At 43.2% G+C, this 12060-nt stretch overlaps 1 protein-coding gene across 1 annotated transcript in view; it reads right to left on the bottom strand.

Annotated features, from left to right (window-relative positions):
* The window catches only part of Tmem87b (transmembrane protein 87B), a 53265-nt gene that overhangs the window by 20528 nt on the left and 20677 nt on the right, over window positions 1-12060 (bottom strand). The window contains exons 12-17 of the mRNA XM_015499759.2: window positions 10885-10978; window positions 5798-5869; window positions 4223-4331; window positions 4079-4137; window positions 2921-3024; window positions 921-994 (exon numbers count right to left, since the gene is read on the bottom strand). Coding sequence (XP_015355245.2) covers window positions 921-994; window positions 2921-3024; window positions 4079-4137; window positions 4223-4331; window positions 5798-5869; window positions 10885-10978 — 512 coding nt within the window. The remainder of the gene's footprint in view (window positions 1-920; window positions 995-2920; window positions 3025-4078; window positions 4138-4222; window positions 4332-5797; window positions 5870-10884; window positions 10979-12060) is intronic.

Here is a 12060-nt window from a genome sequence, read left to right as displayed (position 1 = left end):
CTGGTCAGACATCAACACAAAGGTGTGTCGCTACAGTTCACCCCATCATTCCGGAAGCTGGAACTTCAGTGCATGGAATTCTAATACTAATAATTTAATTAATTCTAATAATAATAATTTAATGGTGAATTAGCTTTTCAGGTTTCTGAACTTTCGTAACAGGAGGGTCAAAAAAAAACCATGAAAGAGTGGGTTGCTGGTGAGAGGAAGATGAGAAGAGGTAAAGGAAGGGGCACTGGAGGCATGCTGGTCATGCTATGATGTTTGCTGACCAGGCATTTTCAAAGAATTTTAGACAATGAGGCAAGAATCAAAATAAATTATGAGAAAGAATGTTACTAATAAGAGAAATCAAAGCAGGAGGAAAGCAAGACAGAACAGGTAGAGTCACTTTCAGTATCTGAATTACACCCTGATGCTGCCTTATTGAGGGCTTCATTAGAGCACATGGCAGACAAACCAGAGTGCAAAATGTGATGCGGAGACCAACAGAGAGAATGGACATGGTACTGGAACCATATTAGACATGCTGTGGACATAACTGGGAAACGATAGGTGTGCATGCTTTTAAAAGAGCAAGAAGAGATAAGGCACAGAAACCCAGCCACCACGTAAGACCAGCACCTCTCCAGACTAAGCACCACACGTCGGGAACACGATGTGAGAACCATGTGCCCACTGTAATGCTTTAAGTGCAAATAAGGAATAAAGGCTCCAACTACATTTGGCAATCCCCAAATTTAATCGCTGACTTTTCTTTTTATGAGCGCCTATCATAAGAAAGGGTTCCTTTAGATAATGTTTACAAATATTTACAGGAGAATTTAAAATGATGCATGTGGCTATGTATCACATCAGGGAAGGATCTGACCTGCTACAGCAAGTACAACCGTCACTTAAAGAGAAAACATAACACTCACTTAAATTTTCAGACGTTACCATGAATTCTTCAACTTCATCATCAGAATCATCTATTAAGGGCATGAATGCATATCTGTATAAAGAAGGAGGATAGTGTCACTAGTGTGCTTAAACCTGTTCAATTTTTAGTTTATATCTAAAGTAGTCATTATATATAAAAACCTACATCTTGGGACTGGGGTTGTGGCTCAGCGGTAGAACATTCGCCTAGTATGTGGGAGGCCCTGGGTTCAATCCTCAGCACCACATAAAAATAAATAAATAAATAAACAAACAAACAAATAAATAAATAAAATAAAAGTATAAAAAAAGTAAATTAATTAAAAAAAAAACCCTACATCTTGAAAGGTTCTTTAATAAAAAATGTAAATTTTAATTATTTTATTCTCGAGTCAGCAAGAATCACCGTGAAGCTATGCTGGTGAAAGTAGAAGTGGATAAAATCTTTCTGGAAAGCAATTCCACAATCTATACAATCTATGTGCTCAAGCAGGTTATGCCCTGCAGTACTTCTGTCTCCCCGCGAGGTTCTCCTTCCTGCCCACAGCTTTCCAGCTTGTCCCCTAATGAAGAGAAAGTCTGACTGGTGAAAATAAAACCCCTGGTGGAGTCACACTTTCGTGGACACAAACATCCTGCTGATGGGGGTTAATCAAAGCCTCCTTTCCCCAAGACCTTCTGGTACTAGCTATCACAGTTCCACCTGCCATTCATTCCACTAACAAGAGTTTACCCAGACAGATGTCCAACAGCATTCTTGCTCTTGATAACAGCAAGAGTCTAAAGACAAAATGTCTAATAACGAGAACTGCTTATATAAACTGCTGTATGCATACTGTGGAATGCCATAGAGCCTTTAAAAAATAATGTGGTAAGCTATGATGGCGCATGCCTGCAGTCCCAGTGGCTTGGGAGGCTGAGGCAGGAGGATCACAAGTTCAAGGCCAGCCTCAGCAACTCGGTGAGAGCCTAAGCAACTTAGTGAGACCCTGTATCAAAAAGTAAAAAAGGCTAGGGATGTGGCTCAGTAGTAAAGCACCTCTGGGTTCAATCCCCAGTAACAAAAAGTTTTTAAAAAGTACTGGACCTACAAATGACAACATGGAAAGACACGTCTTACACAAAAAGGTGTGAAACAGAGCCATGTGTGTATGACTGCCATTTTTAAAAGGGGGAGAGCAACACACATACTTTTTCCTTTTTTCCTTGAAGGACAGACAAGGAATATAATAGTTGTTTCCTTAGGCTGAGAGGTGAGGCAGGAAGAGGGCTTCCCGTCACTGCAGCCCAAGGCATGAGTTTCTGAACGTGGCACTGAAGCCTGCACCACTCTGGTCCCACCCTTCCTTTCCAGCTTTACTCCCCTACAAGCACAGGTGGAGCACCCCAAATCCAAAGATCTAAAAATGTTCTGAACATCATGTCAGTGCTCCAGAAAGTTTCAGATTTTGGATTTCAGATAATCAGGTTAGGGAAGTTCAACTGGTAAAATCTATGCAAATGCTTAATAACTGAAAAAATCCAAAATCTGAAACATTCCTGTCCCAAGCGTGTTGGATAAGAGATACTCAACCTTTCATCTGGGCTGTAGCTCAGTGATAGAGCACTTGCCTAGCACACATGAGGGCCTGAGTTCAAGCCCAGTACCATGTGAAAACAGAAAAAAGAGAGAGGAGACACTCAACCTCAATTCTGACCAAACTGCCTGATTCGCCTTCCCCCACCCAGAAGATGCACATTCTTCCCCAGCTCAATCCTCCACCGTCTGCTCCTTTCCTAAAGGAGCAGCATGCCTCTTCCTGGTATCGTCCTCGTCCCTCTCCCCTCTGGACTGGTTTACACACCTCTTATTTCACTGTCTCCCATTTTTTATGTTTGTCGCCCCACTTGACTATATACTGCTTAAAAGCAAAGACTACTTCCCCAGTTTCTCAAAGTGTTTTTGACTCTAGGAGGGGTCAACAAATGCCTGCCAACTTCAACTACGTATGCTAGGTACCTCTGATTATTTGCCGATGGTCTCCACAAAAACATTATTACAATAAGGATAAGTGAGAACAGGAAGCTCCAAAAGGCCTCATCCACCCAGAGTTCCATCCAGTCCTACAAGAAGAACACGTCAAACAGGAGAAGTTAATTTTCTGATAAACATACAGATTTCCCATCCAAACAGTGCACCATGACGAGGACTAATGGCATCTCTCCAACAAGTAAGTCTTCCAAATAAACAAGTGCCTATTTTTTAAGCAACCTATATTGTTTGAAGTGTTTATAAAGGGCTACTTTCTCTTTCATGCCTTTCCATGAAATTTTAGGGTGAACAGAAAGATTTAGAAAACAAAAGATCCTAAAAATACACTTAGAACTTTGAGTATAAAATATTAAGATGAGGGAAGAAAGAAAAAAGTTACCTCTTATTTCATTACATTGTCCTTAAGCCAGCAGCAGCTCAGGACTTGAGGGGGCACTTTGTGATTATTTATGCAGAACTAGAGACTAGCTCCAAATCTCAAGAGACCCCTAAAAGAGGGTCTTTCACATTGCAAGTCTGAGAAAGGCATTTTCTTCCAACTAAAACACTCATCGGGAGCAGCTCCTGAAGGCTCACATTGAAAACACCATCACAGACACACGCCCGGCTTAAGGACTCTAGCCCACCATGACACAGACCTGGGCTGCTGTGTAACTCAGTGCAGAGTGTGGGCTTAGCATGCGAAGGTCTCTGGATTCAATCCCAAGCACCAAAAAAAAAAAAAAAAGACAAAAGTCCACCCAACTTCATGGTATGCATGCAAGGAGAAAAAATTTTCCTGTCTTTTTATTTATTTATTACTTTTTGTGCTTGGATGAACCCAGGCAAACACTACCACTGAGTTACGGCTATAGTCCTTTCCTATTATTTTAAACTACAGGAAGGAAATTCTTTTTGAAAATATATAAGAAGTTTAGATGATAGAAAAAGGAGATTTAGGGGAAATTCCTTTTTCAGATTCATTTAAAAGAGATAAAATCTTGGTAATTCTATACAATATCATTCAAAGTAAAAGGAAATTTTCCATCAAAATTACCTTTATTTGTAAACAAACTAAATTCTTCAAAATTCCACAAAATAGTATAACTAAAATTAATGGCAATTTAACTAGGAAGATTTACTTACTGATTGGCATTTTGCAATTCTAAATGTCTTGGTTGTCCACACCATAAACACTATGGAAGCTGAAACACACATTAAAAAGTCACCTTTGGAGGACAGAACATGAAATATTGAAATGCTTTATCATAATGAGAAAAAGTCACTTACCCAACACAGCAAATATGAGAGTATTTGTAAAGTGCCTATATAAGGAAAATTTCACTGTGTTTTTTCTTAGCCTCAGGGTCTTCATCGTTTGTGCCAAACTTATAAAAATGTGAGAATAGTTAAGGGAAAACATTTTAAATAGTAACGAATAGCTAAAAACCATAATAAGAATCTTATATATTCCAAAATTAATAGTGCTAAACACTATTAATTTGAAGAAATTTTATCACAGAAAATGTGATTGCAACCAATGGTATATAATCCTGACATATTATACAGAATTTGCTTTAAAATTCACCACAACTGAGAAGAATGAACAGACTTCAAGAGACAGCCGCTGGCAAAGACACCTGGTTCATGCTCATTCCAAGCCAAGTGTGTGCAGCCCAGGAGAAAGTTGTGCACGCTGAGACCCCAGGTCAGACACACCACAGATGTCCCTGGATGTGCTGTTTGGCTCAAGCTTGCCTGTTTGCGTCTCTCCTGTTTTTTTTTTTTTTTCTGGTCTATTCTCCTTTTATTTTCTGAAAGACCACAATTGGGAAGTTAGGTCATCTACCAGCTCCATTCTATAGATTAAAAAAACGTATGCAGTATAAACTAGAACTTCAGTAGGTGGAGACCTTCCTGGACACACTACCAAAGAGGGGAGGGCTACTGTACGGGAGGAGGAAGACTACAGGTCTCTAAGAGTCACAAAGGTCAGGCAGAGAAGGGTGAGGCCAGCAAGAAGGGAACAGGAGTGGGTGTGGGACTGGATTTGACTGGGGATTTCCTTGAGGTCAGCAGGTGAGAGAAGGCCTTCCAGAGGGCTATGCAGGCTCAGGCTATGGGTCAAAGTTCAGGGCAGTCAGGAAGAAGAGGGCTTAAAGTGTGGTCCAGACAGTATCTGGTGCAGACTGGTCAGCAGATACCAAGAGGTCAGCTAGGCATTCACATCCTGTGTGGAGGGGGCTTCTCTGTAGCAGACTTTTCCCAGAACACAAATGCAGGGATTTCTGAACCTGGATTCAGGTAATGTTGCCTTTCAGAAGCAAGGATTGCAGCCAGATCTCTGCCTTGACCCTGGTTCCCTCTGGAGCAGACCAGCCAGCGTTGCTTGTGAACTGAACACTGCCCGAGCAGAGCTGGGCACTAGAAGGGAGCGTTTATGCCTATTTTAAATTCTAAATATTTCATAAATCAAAAACTTGGTTTTCATATGAAAACTAAAGTAGTTGGTAAAGCTACAAAACTGCTTTTCAGTGTTCCTGAATGGTGAATGTTACAAAGAACATCAATTTCTAAAGTAACATAACCCAATCTACCAGAGCTACTGTCAGAACTTACAAAAATGCTTTTATTCCTTAAACAGCAAGATGAAAAAACCTGGCCTTGTTTAATCATTTGGAAATGTTTTTTAAAAGCCAGGGAATAAAAATATCAAAAGTAAAAAGGAAGCTGCCTAAGCCTTCACTTACCAACACACTGCTATTTTGGGTACAGTTTAAACCACTCCTCCCGTGATAGGAAAGCAGCAGCAAGAGCAACAGGCTTGTCCCCAGTGAGGTCCCAGCTTGTGCTAGGAAAGGATATCCACCAGCACAAGCCCGAGTCGAGCAGGGAGAGAGGCAGGCTGGCCAGAAGGACAAGGTCAGAATCACTCGCCTGCAGCAAAACAGCAAAACACAACAGCAGAGAAAGTGGGAGCACACATGAGAAAAGCTGGGCTTCGGAGAGTCGCGGCTCTCCTGTCTTCCTTGAGGGTCAAGTTCTTACAGGAGTAGCCACGTAAGTTCCTCAGATTCAGAGGAAGCAAAGTCTTTGGTCGAAGCATTCAGTTCTGTATCTATCGTGTCCTACTTCTCATTTGTCATCTGTGATCATTGGGAACATACGCTGGGATCTCTTCTGTTTTTGGTTTTATACATACAGCAGACTTTCTGCTTTAATAGTGGAAATTAGCCAACAGCAATCTGAAGGCGAACCTCAAAAGTTCAGGATCCAGCAGAAATGGATACTAGATTTCCTTCCTCTCACCAAGGCAATTCTAATTTCTGGACTTCTGTTTTCTTTTTCCTGGTACTGGGGGTTGAACCCATGAGCACATTTTGGCAGGGCCTGAGACAGAGACTGAGACAGGGCCTCGAGTAAGTGCCCAGGGTAGCCTGGAACTTGCACAGCTCCTGTCTCAGCCTCCCGAGTAGCAGGAGTGTGCCCCAAGCCCAGAGGGTGCTACTTCTTAAGGAGGCACCTCAGAGGGCCTGTGAGCATAATTCAGGAGTCTGCAACAGCCCCTGTGGGCAGGGCTCCTGGAGTGGGGCATGTTCTGTGGGGGAGCTCCTACGGCTTTCATGTATTTCCAAAGCCATTTCTGATCCAGTACTCAAAGAAGGTCAAGAACCACTGCTCTGAAGAGAAAGGATAATGAATTAAGTCCAGAGTTGTTTTTCCAACTTGGAAGTTCACATATACATAACTGTTTTTTTCAATTTGAAAGTTCACAAAAACACTTAGAGTTCACAAATAGGGACTTTAAAGAATAGACAGGCCAGGCTTAGAAAACATCCCACATGGGGCTCAGAGAAGCCATGGGCAGGGCTCCCTCCGCCAGCAAACCTGGGAGAAGGAGGTCTTCCCTGTAGAGAAGAGACATAGGCAAGCTCAAGCCCTCTGGGCCTTCCTGTGAGAAACAGATGAGAAAATGAAAAGAATGCAAGGGAAACAGTAAAAAAAAAATTAAATGGCGAAAGATGAAAGTGTTACAGAGTGGAAACAAAAAGAACATGGTAAAACATGAAACCTATCAACCAGGACAGTGTCAACAAGGTTGTAAGGTGGGAGAGACAGACCACGTCCAGGGTACGCACAACCTCAACTCTGCTCTGACCAGCTCACATTTTCTCTAGAATTCCTCCCATTTCCCCCAGTCTCACCACAGAGGAAAAAAGGACAGGGATCTTCACCCTTAACCTATGACTCAGGTCCCTGCAGGACCCAGTTGCCACTGTCCCCACAGTGCCCCCACTGCCACACGCCGCAGCCCCTCCACCAGAGCCTGCTCCATGCCTGCCCTTCCCAGCCCTGCACGTGGCACGGCAATCTCAACAGCACAGGTCTGTCTCCCCAGTGTGGTCCCCTGCCCTGCCACCTCCCTCAGCTCTGCTCCCCCTTTCAGCCTCGTCTTCCCCTGCAGCGAGGCACCAGCCCAGCTCCTTACTTCACTGGGCCGCCTATTCTCCTTGGGTGATGTCACAGCTGCCACCTTCTCCCACCACACGACTTCTGATCTGACCCTTGGCTCCAGCTCGACCCCTCTGCAAATCAAAGCTGTGATGTTTTTATTTGTACTTCTGGCAGTGCCGGGGTGGGACCCAGGGCTTCCTGCACACCAGGCCCAGCACTCCACCTCAGAGCTGCGTCCAGCCCGGGCTGACACCGCCAACTCTCTTCCCTGGGCTGCCCAAATCACCTTCATTTTGGCTCATTCTCCAATTTCACCACCCCGAGAACTGCCACACTGCCGCCAGTAGCCCCAAGGATACACCTGAGACCTTTGAGAACCCATTTCTAGCAACGCTACTGCTGGGCTTACATCTTTATGACCCTTAGTAGGTCTTGAGGGCCCTGCAAGTGACTCCTGACCAGACTTCCTGTCTCCTCCTCCAGGTCACCTCGCAGCACTCCCGAGTCATGCCACCCACTTGTCGTGACTTTCCCGCTCTCCACAGCAGCTGCTAGAGGGACTTGCACCCCGTGCTGTCCTTCCTCTGTCCCACCTGCTCAATTCACAACACACGTGCCCAGCAAGAAAGCTGCCCGGACAGTCTGCCACTGTCCTCTTCCTACGATCTATTCCCCTCATTTCTTCCTGAAAGCCTTTCCCAGTCCTCCTGATAAGTGCCCCTGTCCTGTCGGTTTCAAAGTCAGTGTTATCGTTCCTGTGAAGGCTTCCTTGGTTTTACGCCAGAATTAATTTCTCCTCCCTCTGTTCATATTAACCACTCTAAAAAGGCAATTGCTACTGCAGTATTGCTGCTAGTTATATATCTGTCCCCTCTTAAGGGATGCAGGGACAGTCTTTTTCACCCATGTCTCATCAGTACAAGGTACACACAAAGCATCTAAATTCTGGCGGAATTAAACAGAAAATACAAAGACAGTCCTTATTTGGGGAGTTATTACTTCTTCACCTTCAACTAAACTTATATACTAAGATAACAATAATTCATAACCACATTTCATTCTATCATTATTACGAATTAAAAGTAATCTGATTTTAATGATACAACAAACTGTTTTAGAAGGACACAGTAAAGGATATGAACCACACAAAAATGGAGTCAATAACTGCTAAAATAATGTCACCCAAGACAACAGCTAAGTGGTTAGAACCCTGGAAGATAAAAACAGGGAAGCCTGAATGTAAGTTTCATCACAGTTCAGCAATTATTATCTGATAAAGGAAAACAATTCAGTTTATTTTATCACTGTGTGATGTCACATAAAAAATTTTCTCTTAAGAGAACTGTGTTTAGCATGTGAAAATGATCTGTTTGGCAGTAACAAATGTCAACTGGTCACCAGCTCACTTGATAATAGCAATGCAAAACTATTATGGGCTAGCAAATAAAAAGCACTGAGTCCCAAGTCTCGCCTGAGCAGCTGCCAATCTCCTCCCTCTCAGCAAACCTCCGGCCAGGACTGCTAATGAACCAGACTCCCCACTGTGTGAAGAGGCACAGGAAGTAAAACAAGGAGGGCTGCACCTGAGGCAAACACAAACCGAGACTTCACCCTGAGCCATATGAGCCATAAATATGAGCCATATTTAAAACAGTCACTAAAATGTTAGGTAGAAGGTTAAGGAAATGCAATTTATGTGCGCCACTTAAATGTGGAGTAGGTATCTTCTCTATTTTCTTTTTAGCAAAGAAAAATTTCGTGTGAATTATATAAATGTAAATTCAGAGTTCATTATTATTATGAAAAAATAAATCTACTAAAAGAAAAAAAGAGCAGGTATGGATGTACCACATGAGAGGAAGAGAAATGAGGCTTTGACATTCACTGGACAGATGTCCTGCTTTGGGGTCAGATTCAGTATGTGAGAGAAGCTTTTGTGGTGACACACACACGCTCCCCTATGCACAATGATCTGATTCACACATTTAACCCAAAGGTCACTCTGGGTGGCATCACAAGGTAGGGTACAGTCACCTTAATCACCCAGCCCAGTTGAATATTAAGAAAAGCCAAAGCGGGACATGGAGAGGTCCTCACAGATGAAGACATCACCCCTTCCTCACCAGCAGCACTGCTGCCCACGTCGCTCAAGTCTCTGTTCCCAACGTATCTCCTGGGCCTAACAATGGGGCCTGCTGAACCCCCAAAATAGCCACAAGAGACAGAGAAATCTCACAAGCAGTAAGACTTAGGGAAGCGATGAGATGTCATGCTGATATGCCTGGAAGGTGTCATTGACTTTGTCCACTTGACACATCTTAAAATCCAGAATGAAGGAAGATATGAATGTGTACAGACTGAAAATGGCACAGACAGTGTTCTTTATGAAGAACCACTGGACAGTCTGAGATGCAGCTGATTCTGGGGAGAACATCATGTCATCTTAAAAAGGACTCTGTTTAGACTTCTCCTTTAGGAAGTACCCAAAAAGGTAAATATCTCAGGGAAAAAAGCTCTGCTGGGGTCTTTCTTAATAAAATTTCTGGGGTCTTTTTTTTTTTTTTTTTACTGGATCCAATTTATTTTAATTTTTTTATTGTTGGTTGTTCAAAACATTACATAGTTCTTGATATATCATATTTCACACTTTGATTCAAGTGGGTTATGAACTCCCATTTTTACCCCATATACAGATTGCAGAATCACATCAGTTACACATCCATTGATTTACATATTGCCATACTAGTGTCTGTTGTGTTCTGCTGCCTTTCCTATCCTCTACTATCCCCCCTCCCCTCCCCTCCCCTCCCCTCTCCTCTCTCTACCCCCTCTACTGTCATTCATTTCTCCCCCTTGTATTATTTTTTCCTTTCCCCTCACTTCCTCTTGTATGTACTTTTGTATAACCCTGAGGGTCTCGTTCCATTTCCACGCAATTTCCCTTCTCTCTCCCTTTCCCTCCCACCTCTCATCCCTGTTTAATGTTAATCTTCTTCTCCTGCTCTTCGTCCCTACTCTGTTCTTAGTTACTCTCCTTATATCAAAGAAGACATTTGGCATTTGTTTTTTAGGGATTGGCTAGCTTCACTTAGCATAATCTGCTCTAATGCCATCCATTTCCCTGTAAATTCTATGATTTTGTCATTTTTTAATGCAGAGTAATACTCCATTGTGTATAAATGCCACATTTTTTTTATCCATTCGTCTATTGAAGGGCATCTAGGTTGGTTCCACAGTCTTGCTATTGTGAATTAAAAAAAAAAAAATCATCTCAGGAGCTAAAACATGTTTCACAGCAACAATAAAAAAGGGTTGGTGGGAGGGCTGGGGTTCTGGCTCAGCGGTAGAGCACTTGCCTAGCACATTCGAGGCCCTGGGTTTGATCCTCAGCACCACATAAAAATAAACAAAAAACAAAAAACTATTGTGTCCAACTGAAAAAACAAAATAAGTATTAAAAAGAATAAAAGGGGTGGTGGGAATCATGCAGTTCTTACCCCAATGACTCTCATCACACCCTCCAGAGCAGCAAAGATGAAGTAGAGCAGTCCCAGTCCAATCACCCGGTGCATGACGGTTCCTAGACGTGGCCTGCAGCCAAGGGAGACAGAGGGAGGGAAGGCCGTGAGAGCATGGCACAAGGGTAGGGCACCTCTAAGCAGCTCAGTCTGCCCCAGCCTGGGAGGCACTGTCCCAGGATGCAGTGGTCTTCCTATCGGTCCCTTCCTGTAGGACCTGAAGCTGCACAGGCGCCAGGGAAGCGCAGCTCGAGGACAGCAGAGTGCCAGAGGACTCCGCTCAACTTCAAGCAACACAATGACCACAATCGGATACTGTTTCTGTCAAGTGGACCAGAAGGCTATGGAAACTGAGAAGCTAAGTGACCACTTCCAATGGCCACTGGCAGGACTCCTACTACAAACTGTTGTGAGAAAGGTCTGCCTGGAGGCCACTCATTGCTCTTCTGACGTGAAGGACAGATGGACTCCAGGGCTTTCCTCTGATCTCTGCCTGTGCCACTTGGAACAGGAGCACTAACAGAATCTAGTTTCATTCTTTAAACTGAGAAGTTAAAAATAACATTTCTGACTTGTAAAACACAAATGAACTAGAGAAATGCAAAGGTAGTGTTTTTTATAGTCAATAATATGAAAATAAAGAACATTTCATGACATTTATAAGTCAGAATTGACTGCAGCACATACATTTAGAATACAAAAAACCCTCTTCTGAATCTACCAGAATAAAACCTGATTTTGAAAAAAATAAGGCAGTCATTTTGAAATAAAATCTAAATAAAGATTAAAGTCCATAATTAATCTTTAAAATTATTTACCTAATTTAGTGAACCTTCTAGTTATAACCAGCAAACCAGAGTGGAGAGTCCAACAGGAGAAGCCAGCAGTGGAGGGCTATTCAGCAAGGGCCTGTGCCCCGCCCCACCCAAGCTCCAACACACTGCTGGTGCTAAAGCTCACAGCCAGACCTGCACTGCAGGGCCGGACCCTGACCACGGGGTCTATGCTGTCTACCATACAGGCCACACAGAGCATTTGAGAAGGAATCTTAGTGACCCCAGTGAAAAAAAAGGCCTCCTGCCTACAGCCTTTTCAACTCCCTGAAACCCAAGCTCACACGCACAAGCAGGCATTCGGTGCAGGTTACTGAGTACC

This window comes from Marmota marmota, unplaced genomic scaffold (assembly GCF_001458135.2).
Source record: "Marmota marmota marmota unplaced genomic scaffold, marMar, whole genome shotgun sequence".
Taxonomy (NCBI): domain Eukaryota; kingdom Metazoa; phylum Chordata; class Mammalia; order Rodentia; family Sciuridae; genus Marmota; species Marmota marmota.
This window is presented reverse-complemented; position numbering and strand designations above follow the sequence as displayed.